This window comes from Oryza sativa, chromosome 10 (assembly GCF_034140825.1).
Source record: "Oryza sativa Japonica Group chromosome 10, ASM3414082v1".
Taxonomy (NCBI): Eukaryota; Viridiplantae; Streptophyta; class Magnoliopsida; order Poales; family Poaceae; genus Oryza; species Oryza sativa.
Window position 1 is genome coordinate 14,567,379 of NC_089044.1, and position 18,686 is coordinate 14,586,064.

At 42.2% G+C, this 18,686-nt stretch overlaps 1 protein-coding gene and 1 pseudogene across 1 annotated transcript; one reads left to right on the forward strand and one right to left on the reverse strand.

Moving 5' to 3' along the window:
- Positions 1-4,267: 4,267 nt before the first annotated feature.
- On the reverse strand, positions 4,268-11,076 carry LOC136353542 (uncharacterized; annotated as a pseudogene).
- Positions 11,019-16,697, forward strand: LOC4348588 (uncharacterized). Its single transcript, XM_015757408.3, has 8 exons — positions 11,019-11,128; positions 11,229-11,567; positions 12,756-12,834; positions 13,227-13,375; positions 13,918-14,031; positions 14,560-14,691; positions 15,507-15,620; positions 16,392-16,697. The coding sequence occupies exons 1-8, from the start codon at positions 11,075-11,077 to the stop codon at positions 16,446-16,448; spliced, it is 1,038 nt and encodes a 345-aa protein (XP_015612894.1). The 5' UTR covers positions 11,019-11,074; the 3' UTR covers positions 16,449-16,697.
- Positions 16,698-18,686: the final 1,989 nt, after the last annotated feature.

Consider the following 18,686-nt stretch of genomic DNA (forward strand, 5'->3'; position numbering starts at 1 on the left):
ATGGATTCTCTCTTAAAAAATAATCAAGTTAAATTGTTTCTTTTTTATTCAAAACAAAACATCTTTTACCTAAAATATGTTTAGAGAACTTCGAAAGAAGTAAGAAAAAGAGGGGGTTAGTAACTAGCCCAAACACATGAGGGTGGTTGCTCAAATTTATGGTATGGCATATACTCACATTAATCGATAATATACTAATATTATTAAAATTGTTCTTTGTAGTAAATGGTGTGAAACTAAAAACTTTAACTTTATATTCTTCTGTTGTTCCATCTTCTTCTTGTTTTCTCATTCTTATTTTTTTTAATAATAATATTGCTACAGCTAGCACTATTACTTGCACATGAATACTACTCCCTCTGTCCCTAAATATAAGGGATTTTAGCCTGTCTAGATTCGTTGTACTAGGATGTGTCACATCCAACCAAAATCCCTTATATTTAGGGACGGAGGGAGTAGCAGCTAGCTCATGTGTGTGTGCTCCGTAATATATATTATATATGTTTTTACATGAGAAAATAATAGTATTTTCTTTGTTAATGATATTGTATTTATAAAAGGTACCTGACTAGTTTTTTTTAAAAGAAAGATATTTTTCTAAACATAATCTAGAATGATATAAATGTTAATAATATTAAACGATATAGCCATATAAATTTTTTTGGATGAACTAGTGATCAACACTTGTTATTAATCCAATGATCATAATGCACTATATATATCGTTCAAGTGAGTTGTGACATTCACTATTTACTAGTTACATACCTATGCATTACAATAAGATCTACGTATAAAAATAAGATTTAGTTTATTTCTAGTCTGGTTTTTTATGATGTATTGGATTATTTTACATTTCTTTAAAGATAATATTGTATAACAATTAGATAATTTATTGTTTTATAAATAAATTAGTTTATCGTACCTCATTTATAAAATCCTATATCCGCCACTGGAATCACCAACTAGCTAAGAAACTTTTATTGGGGGAAAGAAAAGAAATCAAAATTTTACTTATTATAACTAGGTTAATGCCAATCAGCAAGAGAAAAGAAGCTGCTTCCCAGTTTCAGATCTACTAGCAAAAGAGAGCTATGATTAATGCGAGCGAATTTCTAAGACGGAAGTGGGTGGGACTGGGAGAAACAGAGATAAACGAGAGAGAAGATTCGGATGCTCACCGGAATGCGGCGGAAGCACAGGACGGCGGCGGCGGCTCTGCTCGCGAGATGGAAACCGGCGCGGAGACGACGAGATGGGGATATAATGTAGATTTCCCTGTTTTTTAGGTTTATTTTTTGAATTACTGTAGAGCTGATGATTTTTTTTTCAGCCAAAATTGTAACATCGGATCGGCTATAAGTTTCGTACTGTGTTATTGGCCCTGCCCAGATAATAAATCTGGTTAAGCCTGTTTTGGTTTGTCAGCCCCAATGTGCGGTTTGTCAGCCCCAATGTGCCCACGTGGTTACGTCCATTTATCCACGGAAAATTTAACTATTTATTATCATTTTTTATTATGCCTGTTATTAGGACCGAACTAGAAAAGAAAACCAGAACCATGCCCTTAGCCAATCCAGATAAAAGATCAGCCATGCATTCGAGCCACTATAAACTAGTTGAATCGGACGGGTTTTTTTTAGAACCAGATAAAACCCAAAACCTTCCCGTTTCCACCAACCATACTATGGCCCTGTTTAGATCCCACCCTAAAATTTTTCACCTTATCACATCGAACGTTTGAATACTTGCATGAAGTATTAAATATAGACTAAAAAAATAACTAATTATACAGATTGTGACTAATTTGTTAGATGAATCTTTAAGCCTAATTGCTCCATGATTTGATAATGTGGTGCTACAGTAAATATTTGTTAATGATGGATTAATTAGGCTTAATAAATTCGTCTCTCAGTTTACAGACGGATTATTTGTTTTGTTATTAGACTACGTTTAATACTTCAAATGTATGTCCATATATTCAATATCACACGACAAAAATTTTTACCCCTATCTAAACACAGCCTATCTATTGGTAAATCTAAAACTTTACAACACGTGTGAATTTGAGCGGCTTTAAACTATTGGTTTGAGCGATCACCGGTCCAACAAAGAAACCATTGAACCAAGTGTCTCAACGGTTCAATCACCAATCTGTTCCTAATAAATACGCTTGATATGTTTGGCAATTAGTATCAAACATAGACCGAGTTTAGTTCCAAACTATTTCATTAAACTTCTAACTTTTCCATCACATCAAAAATTTTCTATATACATAAACTTCCAACTTTTCCATCACATCGTTCTAATTTCAATCAAATTTTTAATTTTAGTGTGAACTAAACCCACCATAGCCTAGTCTTTAGGTGGACACTCGCATCGCCGGTCGGACAGAACCACGTGATATCAGCATGCCTGTGGATGGCACCAACAATCAGCGACTATTTTTAGTCACCGGCTTGCTCTCTCTTATCCCGCCTTTCTCCTCCAGATCATCACGAAAAACGACGTGGCATATATATCGCCAGCAATAGCTACTCTTAGGGTAGACTACAGGTCATAATCACAGCAAGTTTAATAGTATAGTTAACTATTGGCTATTAGCTTATACCAAGGCCGCGTTCTTTTTCAGCTGTTGCGTTGGGATGATTAGCTTCAAGTAAAATGAGAAACGCGATTAGCATATAATTAAGTATTAATTATTAAAAATTTGAAAAATAAATTTATTTGATTTTTAAAGCATCTTTTATATAGAAAATTTTTACACGAAATATACCGTTTAGTAGTTTGAAAAGCGTGCTAATGAAAAACGAAGAATAGCTAATCTGCATTAGCTATTTAGAACGCGGGCTTAAAACTATTGGCTATTTTTCTCTCCCCTCTCTTCTCTTACTATGAATTTAATGTAAATGTCTTAGAGCAAGTATATAGCTAGCTCTTATATGAGAAGTCAACACTTCTTATTTTTCTTTATATTTTTTCCACGTAAGCTTATAGTTAAGTTTGTAGCCTACTACTGTATTATCCTTACTCTCATCCGCCCAGGCTTCCCAAGTACAATCCTACAATTTCACGGGGCCTTTACGTAAAATTCGATCATTCGAGGCTGCCTATGGGGGCGGCCCCTACCCCTACATCCAGCTCGGATTGTACTTCCTCTGTCACATAAAAAAACCAACCTAATACTAAATGTGACACATTCTAGTACTACGAATCTGGATATACCTCTGTTCAGATTCGTTGTAGATTTGTTTTTTTAGGACGGAGGGAGTACTCAATAGAAAGCCGACACGTGTATCTCCCTATCCTCGTAGGCCCTCTTTTGTTTAGTCGTAGCTCGAAGGCTGCGGCGGCTACTCCACTCCAACTACGTTAAGCCATACCACGTTTATGGTTTAACAATATACTCCCTCCGTCTCAGTAAAAGTCGAATCCTAGAAACCCAAGGTAAAATTAGCATAGCTGCAAAACTACCCAAATGCCCTCATCAAGTACTACTGTTGATAGACAGTTTTCTATAGAGAAAAGAAAATAGTGATTCTCTGCAAGCTAATTCTACGCAAGTAGTACTCCAAAGCAGTGTGAACGAATCTGAACGCAAGTGTTTTAATCTATTTCTCGCCTACCGATGCGAAGAGCTGGCTTAGAGTCAGAGTAAGTCAGAGCAATAACGTTGAATGATTTGGTTTTCTGTGTAGAAGTCTGCCGAAAATTTGACAATTTGGCCCTTTTTGAAAACTATTTGCAAATTTGGTCCCTGGCAAAAACTATCACCAGATTTGGATCCCGACCTCAGCGCCATCGACCATGGCGCTGAGGTTGAACATCTCAGCGCCAACCGCATCGGCGCTGAGTACTTGACGGCCGTTTCCTTCGGTGTATGGCCGTCTGATGACGTTTGGGGGAGCTGAATCTCCGCGCCAAACAAAAAGGCGCTGAGGACGGCCATCTCAGCGCCACTTGATTTGGCGCTGAGATTGCCTCCCGAGGGATGCTGAGCCGCATCTCAGCGCCAAAGACCTTTTCGCTATGGTCGGCGATCTCAGCGCCAGCCGGTTTGGCGCTGAGGTTGCCACCCGAGGGATGGCTGGGTCGCCGGGTGGGCTGTATCTCAGTGCCAAATGAATTGGCGCTGATCTTGTGCACCTCAGCGCCAATTGCTCTGGCGCTGACCTGTACAATCTCAGCGCCATTCTATTTGGCGCTGAGGTCAAGCAGCGGCTGGCATAGCGCAGCCAGCCACATAGAAATTGACGGCATCACACAAGTATTTAGCATCACAAAATTGACAGCCACATAGTATTTAACACATCACAGCAACTGAACATCCATCAACCATCACAGTATTTAGAGTTCATCACATCCATCAACCATCACAAAATATAGAGTTCAACACATCCATCAACCATCATCTAGAGTTTGATATAAGTCTAACGCTGCCTAGAGTGTTAAGTACAAAGTAATCCACTAGTGCCGACCCCTCCGGCCACTAGTGGAAGGTGTGTACCGGTCCACCGGTGCCCTCTTTCTCTGCGGGCGACCCTGGGAAGGTTGCGATGGCTGCGGGGCACCTGCAAGCTGAGATGACCCGGTTTCTTCGGGTTGTTCCTCTTCCTCTTCGTCACTTTGTCCATCTCCTTCTTCCCCTTCCTCATGTTCTTCCTCCCCTTCATCATGTTCTTCCTCCCCTTCCTCTTCAGCTCTTTGTTGACTTGTTTCTCCGGCCTGTGTCCGCGTTAGTCTTGGTTGTGGGTCGACTGCGTCTGTGGACCTACAACCAAGTCTTGCCGCTAACATCCGACTTTGTTGTTTTAGCCTCTGCAAGAACAAAACAAATTAGTCAGAGGCAAGTGAAATGATTCATGGATTGAATTAATTGGTTAATTACCTGAAGTGCGCTCCGAAGTATCCCAACTTCATTCTCTGACCCAGCAGGTGTGCCAAGGGCAACACCCGCGTCGTTCACGGACCTCATCAGCTCACGTGCCTGCAAGTGGATTTAATATTGTGAGAACATGTAGGTGTATGTGAAATGAACAACTCTGAGTCTTAATACTTACCACTCGGTCATGTACAGGCCCGTACTCGACCGTCGCCCCTGCTCGAGTGTGGGTGTCATACTCGTTCATCTCCTCAACATCCTCGGGATCTGTAGCTATGTCAGCTAGAGTCCATGCCGGCCGAAGGAAAAGGCGGTAGTTCCTCATGAGCCAAGCTAGGTACTCATCGAAGTATGTCTTGTTGTGCTCCACTCCGTGAGGCAGAACGTTAGCTGTTGTGTTGTCCCACCGCTCAATAAGATGGAGATGATGAGCATGCCAGTCCGTAATCTTCTTGTTCTTCCTGCGGTCCAACCTACAGTCATTCAACAAAACAAAAAATTTGGTTAGAACTTGAGTAACAAATGCCGAAGAGAAAGTTTGAAAATGATATGCACAATGCAAATCTTACTTGTGGAGGTCGAGCCCCGTCGGGAATGGTTCTGGTATGGGATGACGCAAGCCGAACTGCCTTAGCACGCGATGGATGAGCTGCCACTCAACGGCGTAGAAGCAAATCAAGGGGCACCTGAGAAACTTCATATCCTCCGGTATGTAGCACATGGCATTGATGTCGATCCCTATGTGCTCATAGGGCTGCCACACCACCTGGTTTCGCAAAAAGAACATGTTAGGCCACCGTTAGAAAATAACAAGTACATCAGAAAAAATTAATTAGTAACTCACGTGCTGAGGCTAGAGGCAATCCATCTCATTTGTGTAGTGGTAGTAGGCCTCATTTTTGCGCCCTACTACTGGCTGTGGGACAAGCTCCCAAAGAAAAGCAACCGTGGGACGCCTCTCCTCCTGCTGCCACGGCCACTGAGGGTGTTTGTGCCACATCGGTCGTCTAACGGGAAGCCTAATCCACATCCAAATCTACGAGACAATGTTCACAAGTACAAGTGCTCAGAGGAACGATATGATGGTGGAATGTACAAAAAATAAAAGAAATCGAACCTGCAGCAACCACACACAGCCTGCTAGGTTGGAGGTGTTAGAAAGACGCTGGCAGGCATCACACAACTGCCTGTACAACCAAGCTAGGGCTACCGAACCCTAACTGTACTACCCTGCCTCTGTCCATTCCCTAGAAGACGAAGCCACATCTAGGAAGCCATGTCACCACCTGAATCAGGAAACAACACACTGCCGAAGTAGTAGAGCACATACGCCCTGTAGTAACGATCGACCGTCAAATCGTCAGCGTCCTACGGGCAGTGACTAAAGGTGGTGCGCAACCACTAGAGGGAAACTCCGGAAGTCTTCGTAAGCCTATGACCGGCAGGGGCTTCCGGAGGCTCGACTCCAAGGTAGTTGGCCACTGTCAGCCGCCAGTTACCCGAGCTCGTGTCACCGGTGACCGCTCTCCCCTGGATGGGGAGAGCCAGGTTCATGGCGACGTCCTCAAGTGTCACCGTCAGCTCGCCACAAGGAAGGTGGAAGGTGTGTGTCTCCGGTCGCCACCGGTCGACGAGCGCTGTGAGTGCTGGCCCGTTGTAAACAGGCATTGGCCTCTGAGCCATGGTGATGAACGGCAAGAGCTTGGCGGCCCGTAGTCGAGGGATGTAGCGGTTGTCGAAGGGCATATCCCCTGCCAAGTGCCCTCGAATCTGCAACGGCTTCAGACCCTGTGCACAAAACAACAATTGAACAAGTGAGATTCATTGAACAATTGAACAAGTGAATAATAAGCAATTAATAGTATATTACCCCTCCCTCCGCTATCCCGCGAGCTCGGTGCCTCTCCTCGTACTGTGGCTCCAAAGCTAGGGCATGCGCCATCCTACATATGGAAAAAAGAAGTTAGAAACATGTAAATATAAGTGAAATAGTAAAAGTAAGCAAATTGTGAATTTAACAGAAATTATTGACATGCAAATATGAATGATGCAATGAAACAAAAGCAAACTGTGCATTCTAACCACCTGTGTACTAGGACCTTCTCCCCCTCTACAAGTGCATCGTCGTTTTCTGGGCCGATCCTTAGACTTGTCGCGCTTAGGGCATGTAGTCTTCTTATGACTTACTTCGTGGCATATGGAACACCTGTTAGGCACTACACGCTCAGAATTGCCATCATTCGGCTTCTGTGACCGACAAAGACCGATCCCCTTGTATCCCCTATCCATGTCATTGATGAACCTTTTAGTTCTTCTTCTGCCAGGAGTAACAATCATCTTTGACAAGTCTGGTACAAACACCTCACCGTCATAACTTGGCCATTGAGTTGGATCTAGATATGGCTCGAACCTAGGGGAGTATGTACGTTGCAAAGCTATGTTAGAAGCTTCAAAGCATATCCTAGGGGGCGCCTCTGCATCCATACGTCTTAGCCTACAAACAGTGAACATGTGGGAGCATGGCATGTGGTGCAATTCCGGATATTGGCATGTACAAGTGTTGGCTGTCGCAACCACCGTATAATGTCGGCCACCCCATTGCACTCCACCTTCTGTAACTCCACCTTGCTCAGTCACTTCGTACTTCGCTGTAGGGAAGTCGAAGCAAGTCGTACGTTGGCCCAGAGTACGTGCTTTCTGTATGTCAAGCTCCTTCTTAATTCTTTTCGGCCACCTCTCATGCTTATGTAATGCATCTGTTACGAACTTATGCCTATCAACAAACCACGTATTGCACTTGCTGAACGTGTATGCCACGATGGCTGTTACTGGTAGCCTACGAATGCCTCTGAGCACATTGTTGAAACTCTCTACCATGTTGCTCGTCATGAAGCCGAATCTACGACCTCCAGGATCACAGGACCGTGCCCACTTGTGCCTCTGTGGCATAATGTCTAGAAGCCACTTCTTTGGTCGAGGCTCAAGGAAATCAATGAGGTGCTTCACCTCCTTCTCGAACTCAGACTTCTCATTTATTTGACAAATGCGCTCTAGATCTTTCATCTGAAATTGAGTTGCACTAGCGCTGTAGAAGTTAGTGCACAAGTGACGCATACACCATCTGTGATGTACTGGACGGTGACCTGGGATGACATTGTTGATTGACTATAGGATGCCTTGGTGTCTATCTGAGATGATGCACACTTCTCTATTGGGTCCTATCAAGCGTCTCCTAATCATACTGATGAACCACTCCCAGTTGTAGTTATTCTCCCTCTCTACCAGAGCAAAGGCTAAGGGGACTAGTTGCAAACCCGCATCAGAACCAATTGCTGTCAGCAAAGTACCTTGAAATTTCTCTGTCAAGAAGGTACCGTCAATTGCTATCACTGGACGCATGTGGTTGAAGGCCTCCACACACTGCCCAAAGATCCATGCGGCACGCCCAAATACACGTCTCATTACCCCATCCACCGGCCTCGACCTCTCTGGGTGAGGCTCAACAACATAATGCATTGTGGGGTTCTTAGCCTTAATAGCATTTAGAAGCGTTGGGAGCCGAACATATGCCTCATCCCAATCTCCCCATATGTTCTTCATGGCCACCTGCTTTGCACGCCAAGCTTTACCGTACGAAGGACGATAGTGCCATATGGCCTCCACAGCCTCAACTATAGTAGCAGGAGTCAATGTCGGCTCAGCTCGGACAAATGGTTGCAACCTATTACCGATGAACTTAGAAGTTAGTTGCAAGTGCTTGCCCGAAGCCTCAGTACTACAACATGTGTGCTCTTTGCCTACACCGGTAACTCTCCACCTCCCATCCTTAGTCTTCCTTGCACGAACCTGCCATTCGCATGATTCTTCGATGCAGGCCACCGTATACTTTTTAGAAGTGTTGGAGTGCTTCACATGGAATGGACGATGCACACTGATCGAGTAACTCTGCAGCCATATCTGTAATAGCTCAAGAGATTTAAATTCCAAACCCTTCTTTGGCTCCTCACCCATTGCATCGATGATGCCATTGTATGTTACTCCTCCATCAACAACTGCTAGCTCAGAATTGCTAACATCCTCGAACTGAACAACCTCTGGATTGCGTCCAACTAATTTCTCAAACACCTCTCTTTCTTCCTGAGACATCTTGGCTACTGGATGATCATCATCTGAGTCTACGGCATACTCAACCTCATATCCCTCCTCCTCATGTGTGTTATCATACTCCTCTGAATGTTCGTGCAGCAAATCAACACTCAATCCATTCATCAACAAAGTCTCCTCACACTCCCTCCGAGTATATATTTTGTCTCGAAAACAGAACCGCACTAAGGATGCTAATTGAGCATCCGTAGTACGCTCTTCTCCACCTCCCCCCATTGATCCATCTGCCACTTCATTATCATCATCAACATGATTTCCAACTATCGGAACTGCCTGACTCCTTGCCTCATTCACCTCTATTGCTTCCTCCTTCTGCAATTCCACATTTACCTCCACCCCTTCTGATTCAAGCCTGCTTGCCTTATTAGCCTCAACTGCTTCCTCCTTCTGCAACTCCACATTTATCTCCACCTTTTCAGATTCCTGACTCCTTCCCTCATTCGCATCAACTGCTTCCTTCTTTTGCATGTTAACATCAACCCCCATCCCTTGAGATTCTATGACTTCCTCAACTGTCAAAGACTTAACCGACTGACTTTTCATAGCTCCTTCATCATCAAATGCTTCATAGTTTGGTTCATCATAAAACAGTGTGCGATTGAGGTCAAAAGAATCATCTCTGCAGTCAGTATGATCAAGCTTCGAAGCAACCACCTCAAGCGACTTGAATTAGGAGCCCAACACTATATCCACAAATGTGTTCCACTCCAACTCCCCATTCAAATCTAGCATGTACTTGTGTGAAATGGGTCCTGCTCCAACATCATATCTACCTTGTATAGCTATAGACTGATTGCTTCACCCCAGCACATCCTTTGTACGACAAACTAACTCCTCAAAACTAGGTTTTACACCAAATATAAGTTGCTTAACACTCATCCCCTCGAAATTGCTACCACCGTTACTTTGCTCTACCACCGAACCACCATAGTGCAATCGTACTAATCTATCCATCTACAACATTAATCGACATATTAGCATATTGCATTTTTTAAAAACTTGAATTTGCAATAAAATAAAATCTAACCTACAACTATGTCCCCCAACGAAATTGTCCATAAATATCTAAACATACACAAACTTCCATTTGTAACGATCCATCCTAAATTTGAACTCTCGCATTGTGATGAAAATTAAAAAAAAAAGTGTTCTTCAGTAATTTGGGGGAAAAATTAGGGTTCTTCCCTAAGTGCCAAAAATCTCCACTAAAAATTAGGGTTCTATGAGCATCTAACCATTGCATCACCAACAACAATTACAACCACAGAGTAGAGAACCAACTAATTAGGGAAAATAACCCCAAATCACGATTCTAGGGTTCATCCATCAATGAGCAAATCCAAGCAAAAAAAAAATGCGAAATGACGAGAGGATTCGGAGGAGAATACCTTGCCACTATGTCCTCCAACAATTTCCCCTCCAAAATGCGACGATTTAGTGGGGATTTTTTCGATTTTTTGGAGGGGAGGAGAGAGATGGTTCGGCGCCGCCGCGCCTCAGCCGAGAGCCACTAAGGAGGAAGAAAGAAGGCCCGGGCTGCTGGGCGCGGCTCGGGGGTTATAGGACCTCAGCGCCAGACCCGATGGCGCTGAGGTCCCGAAACATAGCGCCAAGTCGGTCGGCGCTGACATTGCGCCGTTCCGTCCATCCTCGCCTTAGGGCCGTCAAGTACTCAGCGCCAATGCGGTCGGCGCTGAGATGTTCAACCTCAGCGCCATCGACCCTGGCGCTGAGGTCGGGGTCCAGATCTGGTGATAGTTTTTGCCAGGGACCAAATTTGCAAATAGTTTTTAAAAAGGGCCAAATTGTCAAATTTTCGGTAGAAGTCTGTTTTATATGGGACAAACTCCGCTAGCTAGAAATCGTCTTTTTTTTACGGAGGGAGTACGTCTTCACCGCTGGCTTACGTATTTCCGTGCAATACGTTTTCACCTCGGGTTTGCGTAAATCCGTCACGTCGCGTGCTTTCGGACTTGGAGAGAAGCCGAACCCCACAAAACCTCCTCCCCCCTCGCCGCCGCCGCCGCCGCCATGGCCGACGAGCTCGACGAACTCCTCGGCTTCCTCTCCTCTCCCCAGCCAAACGTACGCTCTGATCCCCCCTTGATTCCCCATGGCTTAGTAGCTGTTCTGCTTCTCTCTGACCCGTGTTCTCGTTCTCGTTCGCCGTCTGTTTTTCTATCAGGTGCGCGGCGCGGCGGCGGGCATCGTGCGGGGGCTGACGGGCGACGCGGACGGCCTGCGCGCCCTCTCGGCGCGCGCCGACCGCGCGCTGCCGGCGCTGCTCCGGCTGCTGGCGTCCGCGGGGGGCGAGCTGGGCACGGGGGGAGCGGCGGCGGACTCGCTCGTCAACCTCAGCCAGGACGGCGCGCTCTCGGCCCGCCTCGTGTCGCTCGGCGCCGTCGTGGCCGCCATGGACGTCGTGGCCAAGCGCGGCGGGGAGCAGCCGGGCCTCGCGCGCAGCCTCGTCATGCTGCTCGCCAACCTCACCCAGGTCGACTCCGGCGTCGCGGCCCTCCTCCAGGTCGCCCACTGCTCTTTCTCCCAAATCAAGTGCAAAATTTGCTGTTATCATCAGCTATTGTAGTAGTTTTAAGTAGACATGTCAATTCTCATCTCTCATTTGTGGGAATTCATATTATAAGACGCTTTGAGCCATTGTGAAGCTTTTTAAGTTTGACCAAATTTATAGAAAAAAATATAGCAATATTTTCAACACCAAACAGAGGGAGTATCTATTTCGTGGTGCTAGAACCACTTTCCTGAGTGAGAGTTAGTACAGAGATGATATTATTTCTGTTCAAATCTTTTTGTTAGCGAAAGAGGGCAGGGTGTACGAACTGTGCAATTCTATGGAGTAATTTATTGTATTAATTAGAACTTAGAAGCATAAACTCCCAAAGTCAAAAAGAACTAAAGAAGAATGGCATTAGTTATTAGGAAAACTAAAGTGAATACATGCATCTGCTGGCGCGAGTTGCGTTGATGATTCATCTTTCTTCATAAAATCAATTCTTCGTGTTGTTCAAGTCTCTGTGTTAGGTTTACCAAACTATGGCCCTTGCTTTTAGTAATCTGTCGAGAAGCATTGCAGATTTGCCATCTGCTCAGTTAAGCCAATGATGGTGACTGATGATTGACTTTTGACAACAAATGAAGTTTCTGCTGTCGTTATTTGGATTAAGTATTGCTAATAACTTTGCTATCTCTATGTGCGCGACATAACTCCTTTTAATCATGTGTCACTGGTATCCACACCGGGATTAATAAAACTGGTGGTAACCGGCCAATGACTGGCCTGGAGCCAGGGACTGGCTGGGGGTGGTTACTGACTGGAAGGAGAATTCAAATATTGAATATTTAACTTTAGAATTTTTTTGCTACTACTAAGATCTGGTAATTGGCGGTTATGGGCTGGTTCTCAGATTTCATAGGGTGAACACCGATATTCTGAACCCTGATTACACCTTGAAGGTGTGAGTGTTGTCAAACAATGATGTTGGCATGTTGCCCTAGTTCAATGTTAGTTTAGGTAATTGGGTAAATGATCACTTTGTTGAATTGTGTGATTTCTGGTGGTTAGTCCAGTTAGTCCTGGTAACAATAACACAGAGCAAAACATCTTGGGTCAATAAATACCGGTTGTATTATTTTTTTCTTTTTAACTGAAGCATGTATGGATTACTGAATTTAGTTCTGCTGTTTTCAAAAGGTTGGAGATGAAAAGATGCAAGGACTGTATGTTGCAAAGCTTGTGCGGTCATTCTGCAGGTCATCCAGTGAGTCTGAAGGTGAATTACCCCCCCCCCCCACCCCCCTAATGTCATCAGCTGTGTTCCTGATCTCTGTTTTTATTATCTGTCTTGCTTTGTATTATTGCTATTCATCCATCAAATTCTACGATTTTTCTATATATGTGGAAACCAAAAGCTGCAGCAGCTGCCACAGACCAGCTTAACCTAAAACTAATACCAGTGACAGAATCTACCGTTATCTGATCTTCCACAGTAGCCACTTGTTATTAGATATCATTTTCTTGATGAAAATATATCATTTTCTTTTTCATTGGGAACTGAATCAATATATCCATTTTTCAGATTTGCGATCCCTTTTGTGATTGTTTAGCTCAACTGAGAAAGTCACCCACCAATTCATCAGACTGTTTTTTGCCTTTTACATGCAGAGGAAGATATCTTTGAACATGTTGCTTCTATATTAGTGAACATCTCAAAGGTTGAAGCTGGAAGGAGAATACTGATGGAACCTAAGAGAGGCCTTTTAAAACAGATTATACGGCAATCTGATTCAACAAACCAACTTAGAAAGAAAGGGGTATGTACAGTGCATTATGAATCTTGATGCTGGAGTTAATGTGACATGATTTATACTCTACCTTTTTGGTCCATATTTATTTGTTTTTGACATACTTTGGTCTGTGGACATATTCTTGTTCTCAACTTTTATCATCACACACCAAGTTATCGACTGTTGTTTAGTAACTTTGTGAGTAGCTGCTACATAATGTCCGAGAGTGCCCAAAGGGCAAAAGGAATCTTAGCGAATATGTAGCGATGGAAATGCAATCAGTAAATTGGAACATTGCATTATTTGATAATTCTTCATGATCTTACTTTCCATGCATCATAGAAGTAATAAAGGTTAATGATTCCAAGTTCTTTTCAAATATGTTAATGTTAACTTGAATGCCTAATGTTTAGCTATGCTCATAAGCTGTCTACTTTACTGTATCCTGACAGTCCATTTGCCTGGCATAGCTACATTGGTATTTCATTTAGTGTTAATCTTGTTGGACTTTGTGCTTCCATAGATCCATGGATGTCCTGCTTCCTGATTCCTTTTATGAACCTTTGCAGGTTGTTAGCACCATCCGTAACTGTTGCTTTGAAGCTGATACCCAAATACAAAATTTGCTCTCTCTAGCAGAATATATTTGGCCAGCTCTACTTTTGCCCGTAGCTGGAAAGAAGGTATTATTTTAACTTGTGTAGAATTGTACTGTTTATATGAAATCTACTTTGAGCATGTTTTTGGTAATTGCCATTTCTGTTCTGTTGTGGTAATTTCTATTGCATTGGCTCTGATGACCGTTTTGCCTATGGGCATGATTACTTGCACTGACTGTATGTTTACCTGGTGTTGAAATACCATGTTAAATTGTTTTTATTTTACGTTGCCTTTGCTTTTTTCCAAAATGGTGTAAAAAGTTAATTTCTCCTCACAACATACTGCAGAACACTTCCCAAATATATTCAAGTAGAAATGCACTTGCGTTTTGCATTGCTCCCTTATTAATTCCCTGTGCACATAGAATAGCCTAAACATAGGAATAACCCAATGAAAACAGTGAATCCACAGCTTTGAATGATGGCAGGGATACTTCTCTTCCTCCCTAACAATAATAATTAAAAAAAGACATTGTTTAACTCTTATTTTGTGTCCGGTGACAAATGCTCACCTACCTCTTACACATCTGTTGGTGGTGATTGACAATGCAGATCTACAGTGAAGAAGATAGATCAAAAATGCCTCCTGAGCTTGCAAATGCACTCTCCCATGAACGAGAGGCTGTTGAGAACTCTGAAATTCGGCAACAGGCACTTGAGGCTATTTATATGATTGTCCTTCAGGTGAATCTGACATTCCAGGCGATCTATATGATCTCTGAATTCACGTACTTTATGTATTTTGCATGCTTGTTTCAACTATTCAGATTCCCCTAAGTTTCTGAAAAACTATATAAGCGAAGGGGCCTATAGCCTAGTGGTTACAGTGGCCTTAGTAGCACCCCAGGTCTGGTCTGGATCCCCGTGAGAGCGAATTTCGGGCTGGGTAAAAAAGGTCACTCGCTGGTTCCCCTGGTTGGCATGTGTGAACTGACCTGTGGTGGGCGGGCCCTCGTGTAAGGGGCTGGGCCTCAAAGCATGGGTTAAGGCCCGAACCGCAGGGGGCGGCATCCCCATGTATGAGGGGGATCAGCTTTTGTGACCTCTCTTGGCCGGGCTCCGGTTGAGCTCTTCTTAGTGAAATACTGTGGGGGTGGCCTTTCCCCCACTGTCCGTCTTTATTTTTGGAAAACTATATAAACTCCTTCATTTTCGCTATATGTTTTTTCAAAACAACTAATGTACTTTATAGTATTCCATGCAGAGAGAAAAGATGATATTTGCCAACCTCCCACCACCTAACACAGTGCTTTTCTAAAGCTGCTTGTCACGTATTGTTCAGCAAGCATATCTAGTGCAACCCAACAAATGAAATTTTGGATGGGACACTGCCTGCTTACCTCACAAAATACTTAGGCACTTAGCAAAGTACGTTTCATCTAAGTTATGTGTTGTTATCAACCCACAGTAATGTAACATAAGATTTGATTCGAAATTGCTATTTGGATGTAAAATTCACACCATAATCTAGAACTGTTGGTGTAATTCTCTTTTACCAGGATGAAGGACGAAGGGCTTTTTGGTCAGTCAATGGTCCGCGAATACTGCAGGTTGGTTATGAAGACGAGGAGGACCCAAAAGTGATGGAAGCATACGAGTTAATTGGATCTCTGGTATCACCACCGAACTTCTATTTTTTTAATATATGTTTAATGCTTCTGTAGTCGAATTCTTAGTACCTTGCAGTTAAATAGAGATGTTCTATTTCTTGCTCGATTTGTCCCGAAGTAGAATTTAAGCATTCGGTTTATTTTTTTGGTATGATAACATTTGAACTAGATGTAGGCCAGCTTTCACAGTATTATGTTCATACTAGGTATCTATAAATTTGTGTGAACCTAAAATTGTTGGTGGCTGTATTGCGAGTTACGATTGCTTTATGAACATGAAAAATTTCATGATTGGACAATATCTTGTAGTCCCATAGAAAATTTTTCCTCTGCATCCAGCAATGCTTCAAAAATTCTGAGGAGCTTGCACAGATAGTTTGCACTTGTTACAAAAAAAAACATTTGTTATTTCTGATGCATATGAAGTTCTGAACAATATGGAAATTGCAACTATATATCCTTTCCCGAAGTTCATCACATGATGTTGGGATAACAGTGTGAACCTTGTCCTATGCCACCATGCTCTTTATGAGTCTGGATAGTGTTGAATTACGATGACTAGTTATTTAGCAGGAGATCTTATTTCTGCCTCCTTTGAGCACTACAGTTCTATGGCCTCGCTTCTCATTCGATTGGTTTGTTTGAATTTTGAAACCATATGTCTGCAAACAATTTGACAGGGTTGACTATGGGAATATGCCTTCTGATTATCATCGATGTTGTGATGTTGTTTATGAGAGCTAACTTATAGTTTATTGCTTGATTGGATGTCAGCTTGTTGGCAAGGGTGATGATGAGCAAGATCAAGAACAAGGAGGACAGAAGCCTTAATTTCTGCTGTTTAGAAAAAAAAAATTCAGTCCTCCATCGTGTACAATATTCTTCTATTTATCAGTTGTTGCAAAAACTGGGCTACATTGCAATGCTACCGTAATCAATTGTTGTATTATGGACAAAATTTTTTTGCACCATTTGGCAGGTTTTTCCCTGGCTTAAAGCTATCAAGAGTTCTCCATACAATTATGTAAGAACATGGAGAAATATGCATAAACAGAGCAATTTGCCCACTTTTCATCGAAAGATCAGGAAATTGGTTAATGTGCACATGTCACCATTAACTGGGGGATTTGCCTCAGGGCAGAGGAATATCCAGCCCCCAGTTGGAAAAACAACTGGATTTTGGATTAATGTCCCGTTTTAGTGTTTTGATTTGTGGTATGAAATGAAGAGTTTAACAATCAATCAATGGGCAATCAACTTGTCGTTCAGTGGATGTAAGCAAGTTGATCTGTGGTGGCATTGTTCATGGGTTAGGCTATAACATAGCTTAATCGCATGATTGCATCTAAGCATCTTAATATATGTCATTGTCGTTTGACTTGTCCTGGATTCAAGATACAGGATTATGAAAAATGTGAAGATAAATGGCAAGAACATTACCATTTTATTTTATTTTCAAAGACATGAAAGAATAAAGCATGGGCAATCCGTCGAACGACTCGATCAAACATTCAAAGCCTGCTTGGATGATTGAACTCCATAATCATTTAATACTTGAGATTTCAGAAGAATACCTGAAAACAATGCGTCAATGCCATAGGATATAGGGTCCATAATTTAACTTTTTCTTGTCCATAATTTAACTTTATAAAAAGGAAAAATACAATTAGACAATATGTGGTCCAGAGGTTTATTATACGTGTCCTTGTGCCTGAAAATTATCCATGATCCAAGCGATATTTGTTAAGATCTTCTACAAGAGTTATCTGCTAACAGTAGATGTGTTCTATTATCTTACCTCCATCTGACCATCTGTGGTTCTTATAAAAATTTGAAGACAAGAATTTCACGTTCTCAGTTCATTTGTCATACAAAACTGGAAAAATTCAGCTTGATGTTTTCTTTGTGAAATTTTAGCAATTGCCTTTACAGTGGGGGTGAAAAATTCATTATTATTTTTTTAGGGAAAATTAATTAATTTCATTGACATGTCAACAATAATGATGGTTGTTTGCAATAATGATTACTCATCATTCATACTGTCGGATTTTCTATGAAATTCCAATGAGAATCTTGCAACCTTAACATTAAAAATTGTTTTTGACGGGGAAAAAACGATAATCATATAAACCATCCCCTAATATTTGGATTCACGATGTCACTAGTGCTAACTTAATATCAAACACACCTCCAAATTACAAGTCAAAGGGTGTCTTGTTTCAACAAGACAAGAAGCAAATGCCGCACTTCCCGTGGAGAAGATCAGGTGTCCAGTTTAGTTAAACGCTCTCGTGAGTGCTCAACTATTCGTTATTTTTGTTCTTAAAATTTTTTAAAATCGTCCGTTCAAACATTGGAAGGGATCAGCCAAACGTTCCAATCTGTTGCAGACAAGTTTTGGTGTCCCATATCATGTCAGGAAGTAAACTTAGTCTCTTTCTTTAAGCGATAACATGGAGGATTTACTCACATCACTCATCGCTTGCTCATTAGCTAGTTTATCAGTCGTAATTAAAATTTGAATTATGAAACTTAAACTTGGAGTTGATTTTAAGGTTTTCTCATCGTAGTTTATTTTCCTGCACTGATTTTTAAATCACTAAAAACCACATATATGAAAGCTTTACCCATAAATCTTTGGTTGCTTCGTTTATTTTTTTACGGTTTATCAGCTGTAGAGCATACGTTTAGAAGAATCTGCAAACTTGTCTGCATATGATGCTATTATTTTTTCGCAGTTGACATCAGTACGACCTGCATATTATGAACCCTCTTCTTTCATTTTCTCGCTGACACTGAACTATGAAATGCTGGGAGCCTGGACAGCAGGGAAATCATTTTCCTCCACAGAAATTAACACACTCCATCTCTCTGCATTTCACACTGAAATTCAGTCTAAACTCTAGTATCTAGTTGTTTCAAGAAACAACAAAAGGGTCAAATTCACCCTGAAACAAACAAACAAAACATCCAGATAGTAACATTGTGTCCCCCTGTCTCTCTACATGTCATTTTGCGCGAGAATCCGATAAATCTAATCATTTCTGTTCGTGCGGGGATCGAACATGA